The sequence below is a fragment of the Crocuta crocuta genome, unplaced genomic scaffold (genome assembly GCF_008692635.1).
Source record: "Crocuta crocuta isolate KB4526 unplaced genomic scaffold, BGI_CrCroc_1.0 scaffold99, whole genome shotgun sequence".
NCBI classification, from domain to species: domain Eukaryota; kingdom Metazoa; phylum Chordata; class Mammalia; order Carnivora; family Hyaenidae; genus Crocuta; species Crocuta crocuta.
In genome coordinates, this window is record NW_027551560.1 from 6071776 (window position 1) to 6093462 (window position 21687).

General features: G+C 40.8%; 1 protein-coding gene across 1 annotated transcript in view; it reads right to left on the bottom strand.

The window, feature by feature from the left end:
- Positions 1-21687, bottom strand: part of FANCC (FA complementation group C) — a 260016-nt gene that overhangs the window by 29330 nt on the left and 208999 nt on the right. The window contains exons 8-10 of the mRNA XM_077749500.1: positions 11663-11819; positions 1416-1468; positions 39-138 (exon numbers count right to left, since the gene is read on the bottom strand). Of these exons, the coding sequence (XP_077605626.1) occupies positions 39-138; positions 1416-1468; positions 11663-11819 (310 nt within the window). The remainder of the gene's footprint in view (positions 1-38; positions 139-1415; positions 1469-11662; positions 11820-21687) is intronic.

A 21687-nucleotide genomic window follows, 5' to 3' on the forward strand; every position in this document is an offset into this window, starting at 1 on the left:
CATTGGAGGGGATGACTAATATATGCAACATAACAAACCTGCTTGTTTTGTTTTTCCAGAGCTTCCACAAAGCACCATGTAAACACTTGAATAGTGGCTAGTACTTCTGGGGCTCCATCGGTTTCCAGGAGTGCATACCTGAGCAATGCAAAGCCAGATTACAACACATTTAATGATTAATTTGGCAAACATGTGAGCCTGAACTGTAAACGGGAAGAGTGGAAACATTCTTTTTGTGCCATAAGCTTCAGCAGTATTCTAGCTCTTTAGATTTCAGTCTTTGTGTGTCACTCCTTTCCGAAATACTTTCTTTAAAATAGCAATCTGCAAAGCTTCCTTGCTTGGTTTTTAAATTATGAAGCACCTCATGTCTCTTCCATCTAGGCCTGAGTGCTCTCTAGAAGTATTTGTACACTGTATGCCCGGGCATGCAAAATCAACAGACCTTTTATTTTTTCAAGTGGAGAAAGAGCTGCCCAAGGGGGTAAATTGCTCGGGTCAAATCTACCCAGTAAAACAGTGGAAGAATCTGTGTGTACCTGGATTGGTTTCTGTACATTTTCATACAACTTTCTGCTGAAACAAAAAGAAATCAACTCAAACCTTGCTTGCTTTAAACTAAACACAGCATTCTGACATTCGTATGCTCATTTAGCTTTAAGTTGGTATGTTTCAAGACTAACTCAAAGGCTGGGTTATTTGCTGTTGTAAAAATTCCTTTCCCCAGGGTTACTATCTGCCCTGGAGCCTCTACCGGTGAATGTGAAGTGGGATGGGTGGGGAAGGTGAGTACCAGGACTTCCCCAGCACCCAGGAAAGAGGACAGAAACCCTCCCCGGGTAACAAGCTCCCACTAACTGCCAGCCATGGTATCTACTGCCTGGTATCCACTGGGCTCTCATCTCTCATCTGTAAATCCAACGTACTTCCCAAGAAGTACTCACATTTGCAAAATTAATGTGTTGGAGGATAACATGCATAGTTGATTTTGCCTTTCAGAAGAGCTCTCTTAAGAATGGCCTTGCTTATTTATTTTTCTTGGTTTTCCTTAGCATTAACATCTTTTTAAAAGATTGGTCAGCCCTCATGTGGTGAAGGGAGTACACTGCTACATTTTATTTTGAGCTGAGAAAAATCCTACATGAATATTTAATGATTTAATATCTAATTCACTTCTGCCTTTCTACCATTATTAGAAATTTAAGTGGTTAAAAAATGAAAGTTATCTTAATTCTTAGGCATTGGTTTTTAAATATACACTGGCATTTGGGCTTTACCAAATAGCTTGGATGGGTAAGACAGAATCAGAAACTAACTTCTCCATGGTATAGCCAGAAATGACCACACATTTTTTTACTCATATTTGGAACTGCACATTTCTAGGCCAATTATTAGCAGAAGAGCACACCATTTACCTGAAAGTCTCATCAACAATTCTGAATATGGCGGGGTGGCAGGCTGCTTCGGGCTGTGAAGAGACCAAAAGTAAAATATCAGAAGCATTTCACTGATAACATAACGACTGATTATTATCAGGCAGATGAGTTGTCTAGAACTGCTGGTGTCTAGAAAATGTGCACAGTTCTTTGGGTTAGGGGAAAAAAAAACCCAAGTGCATGGAGCAAACGGGTTCTCTCAGGGCAAAGGGATCACAGGCAAGCTTATTTCCTCATTATACTACTGTACGTTCGTTCCACATTTCCTATAATAAGCCCATATGATCCAAAAAAAAGAGTCAATAAGTATCATGGGAAATTTAAAAATATCTTTCACCAGTGTGCTGTAGTGGAGGCAGAGCCTGCGTGTGTTGCTAGTTTTACACAAAATACCCATGGGTCTGACCACCTCCCATGGCCTAGAAATACCTCAAGGTCAGGTCTGGGCCTGCTATCTTTTTATTCCTCCTTACTGAGCACTGAGTACAGAGTAATTTATAGGGAAGCAGTGACTGTCACAATCCTGCTCTATATATGAGTTTAGCAGGGTGCCTGGGTGGCTCAGTCGGTTGAGTGTCCAACTTTGGCTCAGGTCATGATCTTATGGTTCACATGCCGGCCTCTGTGCTGACAGCTCAAAGCCTGGAGCCGGCTTCAGATTTGTGTCTCCCTCTCTCTCTGCCCCTTTTGCATGTGCACGCGCGTGCTCTCTCTCTCTCTCAAAAATGAACAATAAAAAATTAATAAAAAAGAATTTAGCAGCTTGTATTATTGAAGACAAAATATAGAAACCATCATCTTGAACAAAGAAAGTGATCTAATTTATTCTATGAATATTTTTGTGATGGTTCTGACAGTTCAAATCTGCAGAAGTTGACCCACTGTAGCTTAGGTAGGGCTTTAATAGGCCTGACTCAGGTTCCCTATCTTTTCAGCCAGAGCTCAAAGCCTGAGAGTTAACCAGATGAAAAAAAATGCCATTTGTGAAACACATATTTTACAGTAGCATCCAAATGTGAATGGATTGAGGAATTTCTTTGAGTCATACCGCACTTGATATGACCAGCTTTGGCAAATATTTTTACAAAGCCCCCTCAACAAGAAGAGAAGAAAGGATATGCTTTGTCTCTCAAGTTTTCTGGACCACTCTGAAGAAAGAATGGAGCCTATCTCCATAGATTTTCTTTTCCACTCTCCGGTTTGGGCTGGGCATTTTGAGTTGTAATATTGAACGTGTGCCATCTAGTGTTCACACACCACCACTACAGGCTGCCACAGAAAGTTCCAGGCAAGAGCACTGCCACTTGTTAAAAACGGTGGGAAACTCCCTTATAATTACTGGAAGAGAGAGATTTGTGATTTGCAAGTTACAAATCTCTACTCTCAAGGTAGAATAACCCATGCTCCCTCATCTTTCACTGACGTGCATTTTTATCTAAAAGAGACCAACTAAAAATTCTCATTGGTAAACTCATTATGTACTTAAGAAGCAAGTCTGACAGGACCACGGTTCAACAGAAGAGAGGCAAGCTTTTTCTTGGCTTTGATCTCAGGCAAGTCCGTTAATCTCCCAGTGACTCAGGCCCACAGTAAATAATAACAGTTATGAAGAGGTCACTGGATAAATGCCCAGAAAATATCATAAGTTTCTATATATTCATAATGGAAAAATCAAACAAGAAGGGAAAAGCACACTATATGTCTTTTTAAAAAATATTTATTTTTGAGAGAGAGAGAGAGAGAGAGAGAGAGAGCGAGCAGGGGAGGGGCAGAGAGAAAGCGAGACACAGAATGTGAATCAGGCTCCATGCTCTGAACTGTCAGCACAGAGCCTGAGATCATGACCTGAGCCGAGGTCGGACGCTTAACCAACTGAGCCACTCAGGCACCCCAAGCACACTGTATGTCTTAAAGTGATTCACCAAATGTGCCAAAAGTTTTTCAAACTTTCATAGATGGACAACATGCCTCTTAAGTGTTTAAGACCAAACAACACTGTGAAGTGCCCACAGGCAGACAGACACACAGAGCCTGAAAATGCACGGATAGAAAACCAAAACTAGAAATGTTAAAATAGAACCATTCCTTTGAGAATGGTCTAACAAATCTAGAGCCACTCTATAAATTTGATGCTAGTAGAAAATCATTCAACACTGGTCACAGGTTTCTAAATGGCAAATGAGAGAATGATCCACTGTGTAGAACAGGGCTACTATGAAAATCAAGGAGGAGATGCAAGGATGTTCTAACTCACTTTGTTAAAAGAGGACTAGAGTTTGGACATAACTTCTCTTTTGTGCAGTGTTTTCTGTCAAAACCACTCAATCCAATGTTTTAAATGTCTCCAGAATGTGTGGAACTGCCTGCTCTCTCCATGCCAATGGACTCTCTGCTTAGATTTGCTTCTGTCTAAATATTTGACTTTTGGTTGCTCTCAACCTGCTTCTACAGCCCATTTTGGCTTTTACAACAGATAAGATGCCAGGAGGCAGGGGAGCCTTGCTGAAACAGCAGTGGCAGAGATTTTGATTTAAAAAGCAGTCTTCTTTGCTGCTCCAGAGCCGTGAACAGCTCTTTCTCATCCTTAGCCCCTGTGGATGGTTTTTAAAATGGGACTCTTTACACTTTCCGAGCACATAATTTCAGGGTCAGTGAGTCCCCTCATGAAGCCTGGAGTGCTCACAGGCCAGGCATGTGTCCCAGTGACATCAAATCACAAAAGCAAACTTAAGCTGCTTTTCTTATCAAGAGAATTCTCCGAATAGAATTAAAGTCTTAATTTATCTTTCTTTGGAAACCATAAATTTCCCCGCTGAATCTTTACAGCATTCATGTGACGGAAGAGGCAGACATTTAACCCCTTGGTGGCCTATCTTATTTACAGAATGGGACCCTACAGTAAACACACCACAGGCCACTCTGCAACCTAGCCTCAAATCCTAGCTCTGCAGCCCTACAACCCAGTGGATTATTTTTCCTGTAAAAATGAGGGAAAGAAAAACTTTCTTGGGTCCCATCTGCTTGTCTGTTTTTCTCCATCCTACCAAACTGTTCCTTCTCAAGCTCTGCTTGCTCTTCTCCATCTGGCCTAATGATTTCCATGTACAGATTATTTCAAATCTAGGGAAACGATGTCACCAAGAGGCCATCAATAATGCATGTTTAGCCCTTCTTCCTTCCCCTCACGCCACCCTGAGTCCTTTCACTGAATGTCAGAGGACTAACAGAAGATGATGATGGAGGGCTCCAGACTCTGACTTCCTCTTCCTATGGATCAGATTGTTTTGTTGGGTGAGCATCCCCTTCCCATCTCCCACGTGATCCTGAAATGCATGTGTATCTCCTCTCTGCCTAGGACAGCCCATTCTCATCCCTCAACGAAACAAGGGAAGACAAAGTCAACACAGAAGAAATGCGCAGTGGTGGTGTGCTCTAGGCCTGTGTTGTGGCAGGAAGGTGAGGGAGAGGCCAACTGTACAAATAACAGCCATGCTCACTCTCTGTCCTTGATGTCTCATCTGTTATTTTCATCCCGATTTATCAAGGATTATTACAAGCCACTTGTCACTTAAAAGAGACCTAAGAACATGGAAGAACATAATTCTCATGGAAGAAATCTTTCCACTTTTCTATCATTTTCTGATTTCTTGTGTGTGTGAGATAGACTATGGGGAGGAGGGGAGGAAGAGAGAGAATATAAACCAGAAAGGAAAATTATAATATGATTTGAGGTAATTCACAAAAGTGAATGCCTCATTAAAAAAAAAGGGGGGGGGGCAGCGAGGAAACAAAAATTCTCAAGACTTTTTCATTTATCATTCTTCATAGATATTTTTGTCTAAAAAATAAAGTGGGAAATTGCAGGTGAGAGGTAAAATGAAGTCCAGGAAGCCTGAAACAGATTCTCTTTCATGGTCTATTTTAATATAGTTAAATATTTTTACTCAGAAATGGTCATTCTTTTTAAAAAGAAGTGGCTGATAAGAAGCTCCCCCTTGAGTTGACCCATCAGCCAGCAACGCAGCAATGCCAGCCCATGCTTCCAAACCCTGCCGTGTGGGAACCCTTGTGTTAATATATGTATGTAGTTAAAGGGCAACTATATTTATCAAAAAATAACTTTGCTCTTTGAAAAAGGGGATTCTTCAGAAGATTCATTTCAATAGTAAGCTCCTTTATGAGTTCAAAAGCAATCTGGTTTTTAAAATATCTACTTATATAAAATCTTCATATCTATTGTGTAAAATAAGGCACCTTTATAACTATGTATGTTTTATTATGCCATTTTCTTCTATTCTATTTCCAAAATGCCAAAAACAAGACTGTAAATATCCCTTTTACATTTCAGGACCTATTCTGTTTCAAAACACTCAAATTTCTTTCAACAAATTTGAGCTTGGAAAAATTGTTCTTTCTTTTTAATCTTTACCAGATGTTGTTTATACTACAAGCAATACCCCCCCACCCCGTATTCCATAATGTAATTACTGTTTAATTAGTGATAAATGTATCATTTCTGGGCTGAAAGAAAGCAACAACTTAAGTACAAACTTACATCTGTATTTTAAATTTACCCATGCTCGCCAAGAGTGTTAAGACAAAGGGATGCCAGCTCTGGATGCTGAACAAGATCCCTAAAACCTGAAGTTCTTTCTAGCCTTGCCCAGTGGCCTCTACAGAGTTAGCTTGTGCAGCCTGAGCAGGAAGATAGCCCCTCAATCCCCTGCTGCTTCTTGGCTCAGTGACTAAATGGCACTGAAACCCCAGGTCGAACACTGCGCGGTCTTTGTCTTTGTTTTTTTTCTCTCCCTTCATTTGACTGGTCCATTGCAAAGTCCTGAACCCCCTAACAGTGAAAGCAGCACTTGCAATCTGGGCCTCCTTCTTTGAAGAAACAATGATGGGGTGGGGGTGGGGGCAGGGACGGGGGTCTGGTGCCCCCTAGAGGTCAATGATGGGAGGTGCAACTACTGTCCAAGATGCAGGTTCTTTACCTTTCTGTTACAAGTATAAGCCACCACCACTTTCCTATTTGATCACTGCTAAATTAAAGCACCACATTAATTTAGAAATGCTTAAAAGATTACTAATGAAAAATTTGGAAAAGATAACCCTAGAACATTGGTAAGAAGTTATTCAAGTACAGAAAACTGACATCATCTGGGATGTGGAGTTAATTCTTTAGTATTATCTTTTATTAAAGGGGAACTGTGCTTGAAATTTTGTGTAAAGGAAGTTTTTATTTTTGAAGTGGCTACAATTGCTCTTTGGAAGATGAAGACAAGAACATATTCTATTTCACATCAAGGAGGCTAATGAGGGCACTGAGATATCTTCATGTTTTTTATTCTTAAGTTCTTATTAGATTAAGAACTAATTCCNGCATATTTGACAAGATGAAGAAGTGATTTTAACTGAGCTATGGAGACTTTAGGGTAGGAGAGAATACAAGGAGTATTTTCATATTTAAAACCTGAATAAACAAAAACAAAATGAATCCAGGCTCCTTTCCCCCTCTCCTCCCTCTCTTTTGTGGACAAATCTGTCTGCGGAGATGAGGGACCAGCTCCTCTGGCCTCAGCTGGAGGGACAGGCAGCATGTGGGGTCAGCCAACGAAGGAGTAGAATGAAAGGGCATGGGAACCAGGGTACATCCTGGCCCTGGCATGCAGCAGGGCAGCCAAGCACAGCGCCATGGTGCCACCCAGCCAGCACTTCTCATTCAAATGCGGAATATAAACAATAGCTTTCTGGGCTCCACAGACAGAATTGTAACTGGAAAATATAACATCCTTCTGATTTGCATTGGCCTTAGGAAACCAGTATCAAAAAAAACCCTCTGTATAATTAGCAAGTGGCTTTCACTGCTTTGGGTGACATTAGTTTTTAAGGTAGGTCTGAAGCTAAATATTATGGTCTTGAAGTGTGTGTTCTGTCAAGGAAAACACAAGACCATCTGCTTTGAAAAGTGTCAGTCTGCACAGTAAATGACAAATTGAGGTTAATACTGCAATTTATTTAGAAACCAGCAGATGTAGTGGGTGGCCATGAACTTGGGGCCAGCCCAGCCCAGGGAAGCCAAAAGGTGAGTCTCAAAAGTAAGCAGGTTTTCATGAGAGACTCTTGAATGCTGACAAAAACTGAGGACTGATGGATGTGGGGGGGAGGGGGGATGGGCATGGAGGAGGGCACTTTGGGGATGAGCACTGTTATGTGGAAACTAATTTGACAATAAACTATTTGTAAAAAAAAAAAAAAGTAAGCAGGTTTGAAAACTTGTTTTTATTTTGGAAGTCAAAAAGATATTGCTGTTAGAATTCAGGTAATATTAGATTGGTGCCTGTCTTAATGGAAAATACCAGGCTTTCCAGTATACACACTTAATGCAATCCCTATCAAAATACCAATAGCATTTTTCACTGTAGTAGAACAAACAATTCTAAAATGTGTATGGAAACACAAAAGACCCTGAATAGTCAAAGCAATCTTGAAAAAACAAAGCAAAGCTGGAGGTATTCACCAATTCAATCTATATCTACATCTACATCTACATCTATCTGTATCTATACACACACAATGGAATATTATTCAGCCATAAAAAAGAATGAAATCTTGCCATTTGCAAAGGCATGGATGGAGCTAGAAAGTATAATGCTTAATGTATAATGTCAGAGAAAGACAAATTAACATATGATTTCACTCATATGTGGATTTGAGAAACCAAACAAGCAAAGGGGGAAAAAAATGAGAGACTGAGAAAAAAATAAAAAAACAGACTCTTAACTCTAGAGAACAAACTGATGATTACCAGAGGGGAAGTTGGTGGGGGGATAAGTTAATTAGGTGATGGGGATTAAGAAGTGCACTTCTTGGGGCGCCTGGGTGGCTCAGTTGGTTGAGTGTCAGACTTCGGCTCAGGCCATGATCTCATGCTTCGTGGGTTCGAGCCCCGCGTCAGGCTCTGTGCTGACAGCTAGCTCAGAGCCTGGAGCTTGTTTCAGATTCTGTGTCTCCCTCTATCTCTCTGACCCTCCCCTGCTCACGCTCGCTCTCTCTCAGAAATAAAGTAAAAAAAAAAAAAAGAAGTGCACTTGTTGTGGTATGCACAGGGTGATGTATGGAAGTGTGTACACCTGAAACTAATATAATAGTGTCTATTAACTACCTAGAATTAAAATAGAGACTTAAGGGGTAGCTGGGGAGCTCAGTCGGATAAGTGTCCTGCTTTGGCTCAGGTGGTGATCTCGCAGTTCGTGGGTTCAAGCCCCAGGTCGGGTTCTGGGCTGACAGCTCTGGGCCTGGAGCCTGCTTTGGATTCTGTGTCTCCCTCTGTCTCTGCCCCTCCCTCTCCCAGAAATAAGCAAACATTAAAAAAAATTTTTAATAAAAACTTAAAATAGTAAAAAAATGGACAAGGAGAAGGAGAAGAAGAAGAGAAAATTTCAAGCTTTCAAGTCACCGAGAGGCCAAAGAACATTTGGGAAGATCATTTCCCTTTGTTCAATCTGTACCACACTTCTATCTTTTGTTTTTGCAGCATCCTGTAACTATAGAATTTCCAGGGCTATTTCTGGACAGTCCCAAGAGATGGAAACATAATTAACAGTGCTCCATATAAAATACAAGTTACGTAGACCATCACACTTTAATTACTCTCAGAATCCAACTCTAATGTAATAGGCATCGAGTTTCTTCTGGAGGCAAACACAGCAGGCCCCTGCTAGCAGAGTCTCGAGATCTCTCTGATACTTCTGCACGGCCTTGTCACTGCCCTGAGATACCGTGCTGTGATAAATGAATCAGATGATGCAATTAGGAAGCAGGTTCTTCAGGTTACCCTTCTAATCACGCAGTCACGTCACAGCCATCTCCCAGCCTGCCTGGTTTTCTGGCATTGCAGCCCCAGGATGCCTGAGGAGAACAGCCCACGCCAACCAGGGACTTGCAATTCTGCACTGTAATTACCTCCTTGTACCATAAGGCATAGAGAGGTCACATCCTGCCAATGCCACAATAAATTAAACCAAATAACACCCTCTGGAATCCTCCTTTGACCGTAATGGAAGCTCTGAATCCCTACACACATGATCCTGATAAATACTTTTGTAGATCAACAGCCTTCGGAGCTGTCTGCCTAGGGGAGACCAAACTATAAGTTGGAGACTGGGGGCTGTGTAGTGCAATGTTCAGTGGGGTTGCCTGCTTCCTGCGCCTCAAGCCTGAGAGCCCCAGGTAAAAAGGACATGGGGGAGGTTCAGAGAAGAACCCCAGGACCAATGAAAGGCCGCAGAATCCAACCAACTCAGAAAGTCGACAGAACTGGAATTTCTCTACAGGGAGAGGACCTGAAGAAAATTTAATAAGGACCTGATAGCAAGGAAATTACTCAGGTACCGTATTTTGCCACAGAAAAAGGACTAGAGAAAATTAAATTATACCATGCACATTTACGTTAAAAATAAGAAATAGAGATTTACCTGATAATAAAAGTAATGTTTGAAATGGGCTGTATAAACAAAAGCCTTTGTTCATTTTGAATTTTACTATAATTATTATTATGTAAGGTGCATTCTCATTTCTCACCTTACTATGCAACTCTTTTGAATGGTGAGGTCAAGCAGTAATTTTCCAGAAAAAAAATCCTCTGCTGCTCTCTCAGTCTTTTGTCCCTATCTCCCTATCTTCCTTCCTTCTTTTTTTTTTTTTTAAGGTCAAACATTGTAAACTTCCAAATCAGCTGGGTTCAATTTGTGCCACTTAACTTAAAGGTCCATGGCCAATGGTGACTAGAGCACCATCCACAGTCACCTGGGAGGCCCCAGAACGTGAAGGCAGAGAGGAGCCTGTGGAATAAGAGAGAAAGCCTGGACACTTACATTTGAGAGTGGGGAGATACCTACAAGGAACAACAGACATAGGAAGAAGGCAACTGGTTCAATTAGGATTCCCTAATACAGCCTCCAATTTGAAAGAGAAAGAAAACAGCAAGTTCCAAAACGGAATTATAAAAAAAAGAAGGTGTCTGGGAGGTGGGCATTGTGGAAACTCAGCCAACCTCAGAGCTCCCTTCTTCCCAAGTCTCAGCTCAAGTCGGGAGGTGAACATGTTCTCCTGCCCAGTCCTGGCCCCCAACTCAAGATCTGACTTCACCTTCTCTGAACTAATTTTCTCCATCTGTACAGTAAGAAGGAAATCTCTGTGCCCTATCTTCCTCAGGTTATGAAAGCTAATAAGAAAGCATGTTAAAAACCACTGGGGTTCTAGTAAAACAGATGTCCAGGGAGCACGGTACTTCCCGTAGTTTTTGACTTGTTTTTTCAGGGCGCGTTGGTCTTTATTCCTGCTCTTAGAAAAATGCACATAAATTCCACAGAGTTGCCTCCTACAAAAGGAAAACAGCACCCCCCCTCAGGTTCTGGGAGCTGCCTGTGAGCCCTGCCGCCTGACACTGGATTAGGCAATGAGGCCATTCCATTTGTCCCAACGAGCCTCCAAATTCCCAGGTCAGAGAAGTCCCAAGTACAAGGGAGGACAGGAGAGCCACCACATGGGGGTAGAGTTCAAGGCTGGAAGGCTTACACCAAAAGAAAACTTACAGAATTCTTACTTGTTTTGTTGCTTTAACCTTTCTTCTAGGGTTTTTATTCCTCCTCTCATTCGTTAAGATCTTCATTTTTTAAAACTAACTTTTCATATGGAAATAAGAAATATTGTTCTTTTAATATAGTTTATTATTTTTGAGACAGAGAGAGACAGAACAAGAGTGGGGGAGGGGCAGAGAGAGAGGGAGACACAGAATCTGAAACAGGCTCCACGCTCTCAGCTGTTAGCACAGAACCTGATGCAGGGCTCGAACCCACAAACCGTGAGATCATGACCTGAGCCAAATTCGGACACTTAACCGACTGAGTCACCAGATATACTGTTTTAATTTTTTAAAATGTTTTTATATTGTTTTAAAACAGTGTGCCCTAATATCAATTCTGTGAATATGTAATAGAAGGTCCACCAGTCAAGTAAATCTCAAAGCCCCTGTTTTCAATAAATGCTCCAAGTATGCAGAAAAGCCCAACCATTGGTATTTCTACAACAAAATGCCTATACATTATTTTAAAAGGTGCCAATTGCTCTCTTGTTTACATTTCCCCTTGCTTTGAGAAAAAGAGATGATACCATGCATCCTCTTTAAGTAAGGGCTTTTCTCCTCATCAAAGCCCAGCACGTACCAGCAATGAATTTTTCAAAAAGCATTCAATCCTTCTCAGGAAATTTCTCCCACTGGAGATTAGCTTTTCAAAAAGATGCAGTGTTGCTTTTTCAAGGCTGGGAAGGTGCCGAAGCCAGAGGCAGATGACAGCTGATGTGGGGAGAGAAATCTTCTTCCTTTCAGCAAAAATAAACAAAATTTTAAATAGAAATGGGTTACTGAGAAAATAAGACTGAGAGAGATCAAAACGCAGTCACAAATCCAGTTTGTGAATCTTTTCATCATGGTCAGCAGCAGTTAATATTTATAGTATCCATGAATATTCACCAAGTGTCCATTTGCAAAATAATGTGAATTTGCTTCCAATTCAACTCACGAAATTAGAGAAATGCTCAAAGAAAATAATGCTTTCAAAAAGGACAAATATCAGTGATGGAAGAAAGAGTGATAAAAGAAAAGATGGAAAAAGGCCTTGAGGTATACAGTCCCTAATTTAAGAAAGTTATGTTTGGAAGACATTTGTTGGGATGAGCACTGGGTGTTATATGTAGGGTATGAATCACTGGATTCTACTCCTGAAATCATTATTGCACTATATGCTAACTAACTTGGATGTAAATTAAAAAAGAAACAACTTATATTTGAAAGTACATCATAAGGATTTAAAGTGTGTATAATCAGATCTGGGTTTGAGTCCCAGGGCTACCAATGACTAACTGGATGGCTTTTGGGAAAATTACTTCACCTCCAAACCTCAGTTTACTCATCTATAAAATGGGCCCATCTCCCTAATAGTGTTCTGAGAAGTATCAAATGCAGTAATTATATATGTATAGAGATTAGCACAGTGCTTGACATCTAGGAAATGTTCAGTAACTATATTTATAAATCTGTTGCTTGCAAGTTAAAAAAGGTCTTTTCCTTTAGTAACAATTTCATATATGGTGGTTATGACCTGGTAGATCCGGTGTCGATTCCTACCGTGATACTCTGGGCCCCAAACATTTTGTGGAGCTGCGTTTCCACAGGAGAAGGTATGTGGAGGTTCCTCCTGTGTCAGGTCAGTGAGTCAGGGCCTCTGCCTCCTGGGAGGTAGAGTAAGGGGACACCTGTCAAACTCAGAGCCACTGGTGGCTGTCCCCACAGTGAACACTGGGTGTGTTCTGGTCTGATAAGACTTCTCTTTCCTCCTTCAGCCCTGCTTTCCCAAGCGAGGCCTCCCGCCTCTGCACCTGCAGCGCCACAGACAGCAGAGCGCTTTCCAGGTTCTGCCAGAGGTGTTTACTGCCTTGAGTAAGAAAAACAAAAGCTGAGGGCACAGAGACTCCCTATTACCCCAAAACCCCCTCAGGGCCTTCCTTTCACCATGGCTTCTGGGCCATTTCTCTGCAGGAGCTGGCCTGAAGCCCAGGGAATGGGGGCCGGGGCAGAAATGAATAGGAGGAGTCACAGTGCAATTTCTCATGATTTCTCTTTTTTCTTCTCCCTCAGCATAACTCCTGCAGACCTTTGTCATGGATTGACTCTGGGGCAAGGCTAGACAAAGCTGAAGAGTTGCAAGGACTCTCACAGAAGCAGACAGAGGGCAGGATAAAGGGCGGGAGGGAGGCCCCCTTCTAACTCTCTTTCTGATCTTACATTCTCACCCCGAGCTTCAACACTTCTGGGAAGTCCTGTTGGGCTCCCTTCCCCCACCTCCCCACACCTGGCAAAGTACAACTGCCATGGTGCCCCCACCCCTGCATCACCTGGCACATCTGGGGGCCACACTATGGATGCCACCAGTGCTCTAGGCTGCAATTCTCATGCCACCTCCCCTATTATACTCAATGGCAAGGAGCTGGTGGTCATTCATTCAAGGAAGATGATGGAGCACTTCCTGTGTGCCAGGTACAGGCCAGAAAACTGGGAACAAAACAGACCCAGTGTATACCCCTAGCGCTTGGAGCCCGATGGGAGGTACACATCACACACACACACCAAAAACTGAGAAAAAGGCAATTAACAAGAAGGACAGGCTGAAAAAGAGAATAAGAGAAGGGTCTCAGTTTAGATTGGGTGGTCAGGGACTGCCTCTCCAGCTGATCTGTGATTAGCTGTGAAGAGTCGCCAGAAGGGCATTCCAGCTGAGGGAACGGCAGCTGTGATGGTCCGGAGACAGGGAACAAGGACAGAAGAAGAGAGAAGCCCCAGAGTGCAAAGGTGATGTGGCCTGTGATGAGGCAGTACTGTAGGAAGGTAAGGTTCTGGGATTCTTATTCAGTGATTATTCTGGCCTGAAGACTTTACACAGAGGAGTGTCAAAGATCACTCCAGTTGCAGCACAGAGAACGGAGTGTGGGACTAGAATGGGTGTGGGAGCCAAGGGGGAGCTGGTAGCTGGCATGACCCAGGTGGCAGTGGAGAAGTGAAGAGTATCTAGAATGTATTTTAGTAGTAACATCAAGAGGAACTGACAATGAATTTGATGAGAGGTGGTGAAGGTGAAGTAGCGATCAAGGTTGTCCTAGGTTTCCTGAGCAACGAGCTGGATGGGCCTATCATTTACTCCGATGGAAAGAAGGAAAGAGAAGGGTGTGAAGGGTTTATTAAAAGTTTTGTTTGGGGTGTACAAATTTAATTTTTTTAAATGTTTATTTCTGAGAGAGAGAGAGAGAAACAGAGTGTGAGCATGGGGGGAGCAGAGAGAGGGAGACACAGAATCTGAAGCAGGCTCTAGGCTCCAACCTGTCAGCACAGAACCCATCATGGGGCTCAAACTTGCCAACTGGGAGACCATGACCTGAGCTGAAGTTGGATGCTTAACTGCCACCCAGGGGCCCATTTTTTAAAATTTATTTTTTAATGGAGTGTACAAATTTAGAATATCTGAGGAGCGCTCAAAAAGAGGGATAAAGTAAGTCCTTGAATATCCAAGTTCAAAGTTCTGGGGAGATGTCTGGGCTGAAGATATATATATTAAGGAACCATACTGTCAAACAGCATGGAGTGACACAAGAGAGAACTCCAAAGGAATGAGGTCTCTGTGGAGGGAGAAGATGGCCCAGGTCTGTGCCCTGAGTAGTGACAACAGGTAGATGAGGAAGAAGAGTTGTAGATGGAGGAGGTAGGAAATACATAAGCAGAGAACAACTGTCACCCAGGAAGAGAAGGGAGGTCTGGCTCTGACCAGCACTGCTAAGACAGACTAAGGACGTGGAGAGGGAAACAGATGCACTGCACTCAACAGGCCCTTCGTGACCTCCCCAAGGACATGGTTTTGACAGACAGAAGCCAAGAGCAGTCAATGAGACAGGATGGAAGTGCAGCCATTACTGGTGCCAGGTCTTCAGAGGGAGCCCATACCAGGAGGCCACGTAGTATGCAGGACAGCAGAGCTGACTGGTAAGCCAGATGCAGAGGAACAGAAGAGGCTCAAAGCCATTTATTAAGTGCTTACTTGAAACCATGTTAACCATTTTACTTGTATTTTAATCTACAAAACAGGTACCGTTATTATCCTTGTTTTGCAGAGAAGGCAAATGAGGTCAGAGAAAGACCAAGGACTCACAGCTACAATTTGAACCCAGAAGGTTTGATGCTGGCGCTGGTTGTCCACCTAAGATTATCCACGAGTCTCTCCACTCTGCAGACTGGAGAGTTAGAGGTGCTGCTTGGAAGAGGGGCCTGGGCCCAGGAGAGCGAGGAGATGGACTTCCCACATAAGCCAGATGCCCTGGTGCCTGGACCTGTGTTCACTCCCTTCAGTATTTAGGAAGTCTTTTCAAACTCTAGGTTGTCAGCCAGTTTTAGTCACATTAGTAGACCCTCAGGAGGGGTTTCCATCCAGCTTTCTAAAGTAGAATACTACTGGGCAGGGGCAAAGGGTATCGTAGCCTGTGTCATGGAGTCAGAAAGCCCCCAAGAAGCAGGAAACTCTGAGGTGCAGAGGGAACATGGCTGCTCTGTGGCTCCTCCCTTCCCAAACAGCAGGGATATCTTTTGATATTCTTATATGAAATAATGATGTACATCATTAGAGAAGCTTCTCACTTGAGTAACAGTTTTCAGGCACCACCATTCCTGGGCCCTCAGAGCAGCTGTGCGCATTAAATGTGATTTTTACCGTTAGGTCACAGAGGCACGAGCTGTTGGGAATGAGCAGTAGGTAAATGTGAACAAATATAACAAGGAAGCTAGTGTAAAATGGTGGTGCCGTCGAATATCTGAAATAAAAGATATTGCTTAGTTAAAAATTTGTAGAAGATCTGCAAAATTACACATTCAAGTCAGTAAATATATAATACTTATGTTCTATTCTCACAGCTTAAAAAATGTGTATATTAACAATTATCTTTTATTACCTGTGATTCAGAGTATACTCTATTATTTGCTGTGAATGATTAAATTTATGGACCCATGTTTAATATTTGAACAAAACAATCTATTTTGCCCGCAAAACACCAGAAACATAACTTTGTAATCAATACTGGATGGAGAAATCACCAAAGCAATATGATCTTAATATACTTGCATAACAGAATTTGACTGGACCAACACATTCAGATTATATAAAAAGTTCTAAAAGTGTACCAGGTTAGTTTTGAAATGAAAAAGGCAAATTACATTATATGTCACTTATATCTCAATGAAACCAGGGGGGAAAGGCAAATTACCAAAGAAGAAATGCAAAAGGCCAATAAATATATGTAGATTTCAACCTTATTAATAGTAAAGAAAGGTAACTGAACACAGCTATCATTTTCATCCTCACACATCAGTAAAGTTTTGAAGAATGACAACATCCAGTGCTGAAGCAGGTACAGGGGACATATGTTCTTAAAGGTGAGACAGGGTATGGTTTTGTTCCTTCAGCTGTGTCATACCCCATGATGAACTGTAAAACAGACATCTTCCTGGCCTTCATAACCATACTTTTGTGACCCTGCCTGGTAGAAATAAACGCATCAGTGGGAGGACATTCACTGCAGCAGTACTATAAAAACAAAATTAAAAACAATTTGAATGCATCCATTGACAAGCAGCTGAATAAATTAAGGTCCATTTATATCAGGGAATATGTTTCTTTTTTATAAAAATGAGCTGGAACCGTATCCCGTGACAGCTATACAAGATATATTGGTTAAAACACAGGTTCTAGAGCCATGTGTAGGGTGTGATGCTGTTTTTATTTTTTGTTTATTAAACTAGTTAAAAAAAGAGAAAAATTGTTTTATACAGATTTCTACGTCTACAAGAGTATAAGGTATGGTTATCAGAAGTACTGGAGGGTGATAATAAGGGAATAATTAACATTTTCTGCATATACATCTGTATTGTATTGTTTGACTAGATAAAATGAATATACATTTCTGTGGAAATTTAAAAAGCCAATAAAGTAACAAAAGATAAAAATGTTTTAACGGACACTGAAAAGTTTCATTCTATTGAACGTGTGTTAGTCATAGAAACATTAAGACTGTCCTTTTCCTACTCGACTTAATCCATCTACCTAGCCTGGACACTGATCAAAACAATGGATTCAAGAAAAAAAGGATAAGCTAAAAACTTGGCTCTCTCAGATTTCTAGCTAATAATCGTGGGACATTTTTTGCATTATAGCTATGTTTTAGGAAAATGAGATTGGGTGTTTGGGACTTATGTGTAGTACATTATAATTTTCTGATTTAAAGTAGGAGGAACAGGCTTGCAGTCAGTGCTTTCATGTAGAACATCTGAGTCTTAGTAATAATTTCTGACACAAAGCAGGGAAGCCTGACAGGGCACTCTGCTGTGTCCAACATCTGCTAGTAGAGTCTTCTGGATAGATGGGTCCTTGGCATTTAGAAAACTATACTTTGTTTCTCCAAAATACCAAGGCTGTTGTTTGCCCCATCTCTTCCAAAAAGAGGCAGTATAATAATGAAATTAGTTCAGGTGCTTATTAAATAACTTTGGCTCCAACTGTTTTTTTAATAACTGTAATAAAAATAGAATGTGGAATTCAATTCTCTGTAAGAACACTTCCTAATGAGGGCAGTGCCTGTTGGTAGGGAATGTCAGAGAGGCAAAGGGAAGGAAGAAGATTCCTCACTCAAGATAAACACAGGCAGTATTCACCTTTCCAAACCAGAAAGAGATCAGGGCTGTTTGGGTTGCTGGAGAAGCTCATAAAAACTGGGGTCAGCTTTTCTCGATAACTACTTAATTCCAAGGCACTAGAAAGTATTCATTCCCTAAGGTGTATTTCCATGAAAAATTGATCTAAGAAGCATGCTAAATTTGAGGACTGTACCATCATCACCACTTACATGTGCAGAGAGATTACTTTTCAAAGCAGACAGCCAGCAACACCAAGCAAAGGAAATGTCCAAACCCAAAACATACTGGAATGTCTATTACAAATCAATATCAGCAGGTTTTAATTTGAAAAGTAAACTTTTTCAATGACAAATTTTGTTCTCCTATTAATGTTTTCTTAAAAAAAAAAGGCTCTCAGGGAGTCTCAATAAATAAATAAATAAATAAAGAGAAATGAGAGTTTTAGTTACTACGATGCTTCTTCACTACCTTTCTTTCTGTGGTATTACACTAGCCTTTCTTCATTTATATATATTCATCTATATTATTCGACAACACTTAAAGCCTGAGTTTTCTTATCTGAGCTGAAAAAGCACAAAACTAGAAGCCTGGATGAAGGTCAGTCTTTTCTTCTAATTTATTTTATTTTCTTGGTAAGTACTTTTGGAGTCAGTATTAGCTCTTTCAGCAACAGGATTTAAAAAAGTTTTTTTTTTTAATTTATTTATTTAGTTTTTGAGAGAGAGTAGGGGAGGGGCAGAGAGAGAGAGACAGAAAGAGACAGAGAATCCCAAGCGGGCTCCACACTAACAGCACTGAGCTTGACACAGGGCTTAATCTCCTAACCTTGAGATCATGACTTGAGTCTTGACATGATCAAGAGTCAGACGCTTAACTGACTAAGCCATCCAGGTGCCACTAAAAATTTTTTAATAGAGAATAAAATCTATTTCTTTTTTGTATAGTTTTTAGCAGCTGGAATTTAGCTTACATTTGGCCTTCGCTCTATATTTCCATTAGAAGGGAAAGATACAAGCTTGAGGAAAAACTAATAAAATGTTATCAAAACTTATATAATTATTAAAGTCAACAATAATAATAGCAACATGTGAACAGTTACTGAGCATTTATTCTGGGTACCAGGCACCATGCTAAACATATTACAGGCATGAGATTCATTTAAAAACACCCCAGTGTGTCTGGGATAGGTTTATGCCTGTTATCCCACCAGAGTTATAAAAGGCACCATGCCTTTGAACTCTCCAAAGGGTTTTGGTCTAGATTATGAACTGTATGATCACCCTTTTTGACATTCCCAGTCACACCATGATGCCAATTGGTTGGTCAGTCCTGCATCCATTCTTCCTTTCATTTGTTCAACTGACTCATTCATTCTAGTATGTAGGGAAAAACCTCTCCATCCGGTCACCAAACTTCTCAATATTTTTGAAGCCATGGATTTAAGATCTACCTGAGAGATGATGTCATACTGAGTTATTTACACTCCACAGACGTGTGGAAGGATTTCAGCAGTCCTCCCAGAAAGGTTTTTTGCAGCCTGCAGCCTGCAGGGGGCTGTGACGGCAACAACACCGGGGACAGACTTGAGAAGTTAGGTTTGATTTTTAGGCCAAGAATTAAAAATTTCTTCTAGGTTATCTAAACCACAGAGAGGGGCAAGCATCTGCTGTTTAAAAGAACACAGGCAGACCATTTCTGCAAATACATGACTGTATTTGGAAGCCAAGGCCAATGGTAAAAGAGATGAAATTCCACTGGTGTACTGTGGTAGACAAATAGTTGGAAGTCTAAACACAGGGCAGGGTGCACTGGTCAAAGAAAGTATGCAGTTTCTAAATGACCACACAGTGCATGTGGGGAGCTGTTCAAGGGGTGGGGGGGGAGAAGAGTTGGGTGTGGGGGTGGTAATCTGAACTGACAGATTGAATCAGTCTCCCCATGTCAACATGTGGCTGGGATGCTCAGTCCATGGGAAAGTGTCCATGGAAAGGCTCCAGCCCTTACGCCACTGCCTGGGGAACTTGCTGAGCTGAAGCCATAGGAATTGGACAAGTTGAAGGCCACCCAGCATTTCTGGACTCTCTGTTCCCTATGGATTAGCAGACACAATTTTCCAAACCAAATAAATTTTATTAGTTGCTGAAGGAGAACATGCTATCAGAAGTAAAATAAACAGCAAAGAAGTTCAGGCCTACTCATGAAGCCACTGCCCTCAGTTTTTGGTCTAAGCACTGCGGGTGGAGAAAATAGCAAAGTAGCTATTTTCTGAGCACATCTCTTCCTCACCAGTAATTTCTGAAACAGCTTTGAGAGGTTTCACAAGGGATACCTAGAGGCATTCTCCACCCATTTCCCTTTAATTAAATTCTTGCTGAAAAAGGCTGGAAGTGTAAGTTGCTAAGACCCTATAATTTGATGAAATGTTATTACTAAATAAATCAGAAATTGTGCTGCAATGGTGAAAGACAAAGAGCATTTTACTTAAAAATAAATACTCTGAGAAACTGCTTTGGAGTGTTAAAAATGAAAGCTGGTGGGGTAAGCCACTGGAGCCTGAAGTATGTACTCAGGTAAATGGTATGAAGGGCACACACATGTGGAGCACATTTATCACAATATACAAACCTTTAAATTGATTATTACTCAGTCTCTTACATAAATAACAAAGATAAGTGATCAGTCTCCTTAAGGAAACTCAGACTTATTGGGTACATTTTGAAAGAGGTTTAGAGTAGATAGAAAAAAAGACTTTGCATATTTTAACCATAAGAATTATGTTTTGACTTCTTTTTCAACATCAAATAATTTAACCTTCTACCTCTTTTTCTAAGATTATTACCTTAACAAATGCTTGTATTATAATATTTCATGTAAAATGAAATTAAAACTTACATCCTTACATTAAATTTTAAGAGTGATATATGAAAAACAGCAAATATTCTATTGGTAACTACTTTCTCTAGGTTAACTGAAAGAATAATGATGGCTTTGAGGTGTTCATTTTTCAAATACAATGATATAATAAAAATCAGTTTAAAGTTGGGAAGAAGATACACTTATTACAGAAAAAAAAAAAAAAATCCCCCCCAACCCCAAAATACAATAAAACCTAGGAGTAAAAAATGTCTAACACCTATATATCTAGAAAATATTTAAAACACTCTTTTAGGATCAAAAACTAAATCTGAACAAACAGAAAGACATAAGTGTTGTTGGATAGGTAGACTAAAGCCTTAGGGTCAGAGAGATGTCAGTTATCCCTCAGTTAACCTATACATTTAATATAAGCCTCCCCCAAATAATATTAGCTATCTTTCCTAAAGCAAGGCACACTGGTTTCAAAGTTTACTTAAAAGATAAAACAAGCAAGAACAGCCAAAAAAAAAAAAAAAAAAAAAAATCCTGAAAAGAAAGAGAAATGGAGAATCAGCCCTATTTTACATTAGTTATATTAGAAAGGTTCCACCATTAAAACAAAGTGGTACTGGTGTGTGAAAAAAGAAAAAACAGAACAGAAAATAACAAAATAGGCCCAAATGCACACAGAAATTGAATGCACAATTAGGGGGAGAGGAGTTTGCATCCTTTATCACACTGGAGATGGCAGAATGCTCTATAACATGAGAGTGGGGAAAAGCAACTGTATTATTTCAACAAATACTTTTCTAAACAAAAACAAAGAGAAATTGGGAACCTACAGATTGAAAGAGACTTTTGAACCTACCAGCTAAATGCAATGTGTGATTTTGGACTCTGATTCCAAAAGAACCAACTGTAAAAAAAAATTGGGGGACAATCAAGAGAATTTACGATCTGACTAAATACATGACGGTGCTAGGGGTGCCTGGTTGGCTCAGCAGGTTAAGCATCTGACTCAGGTCATGATCTCACGGTCTGTGAGTTCCAGCCCCATGACAGACTGTGCTGACAGCTCAGAGCCTGGAGCCTGCTTCAGATTTTATG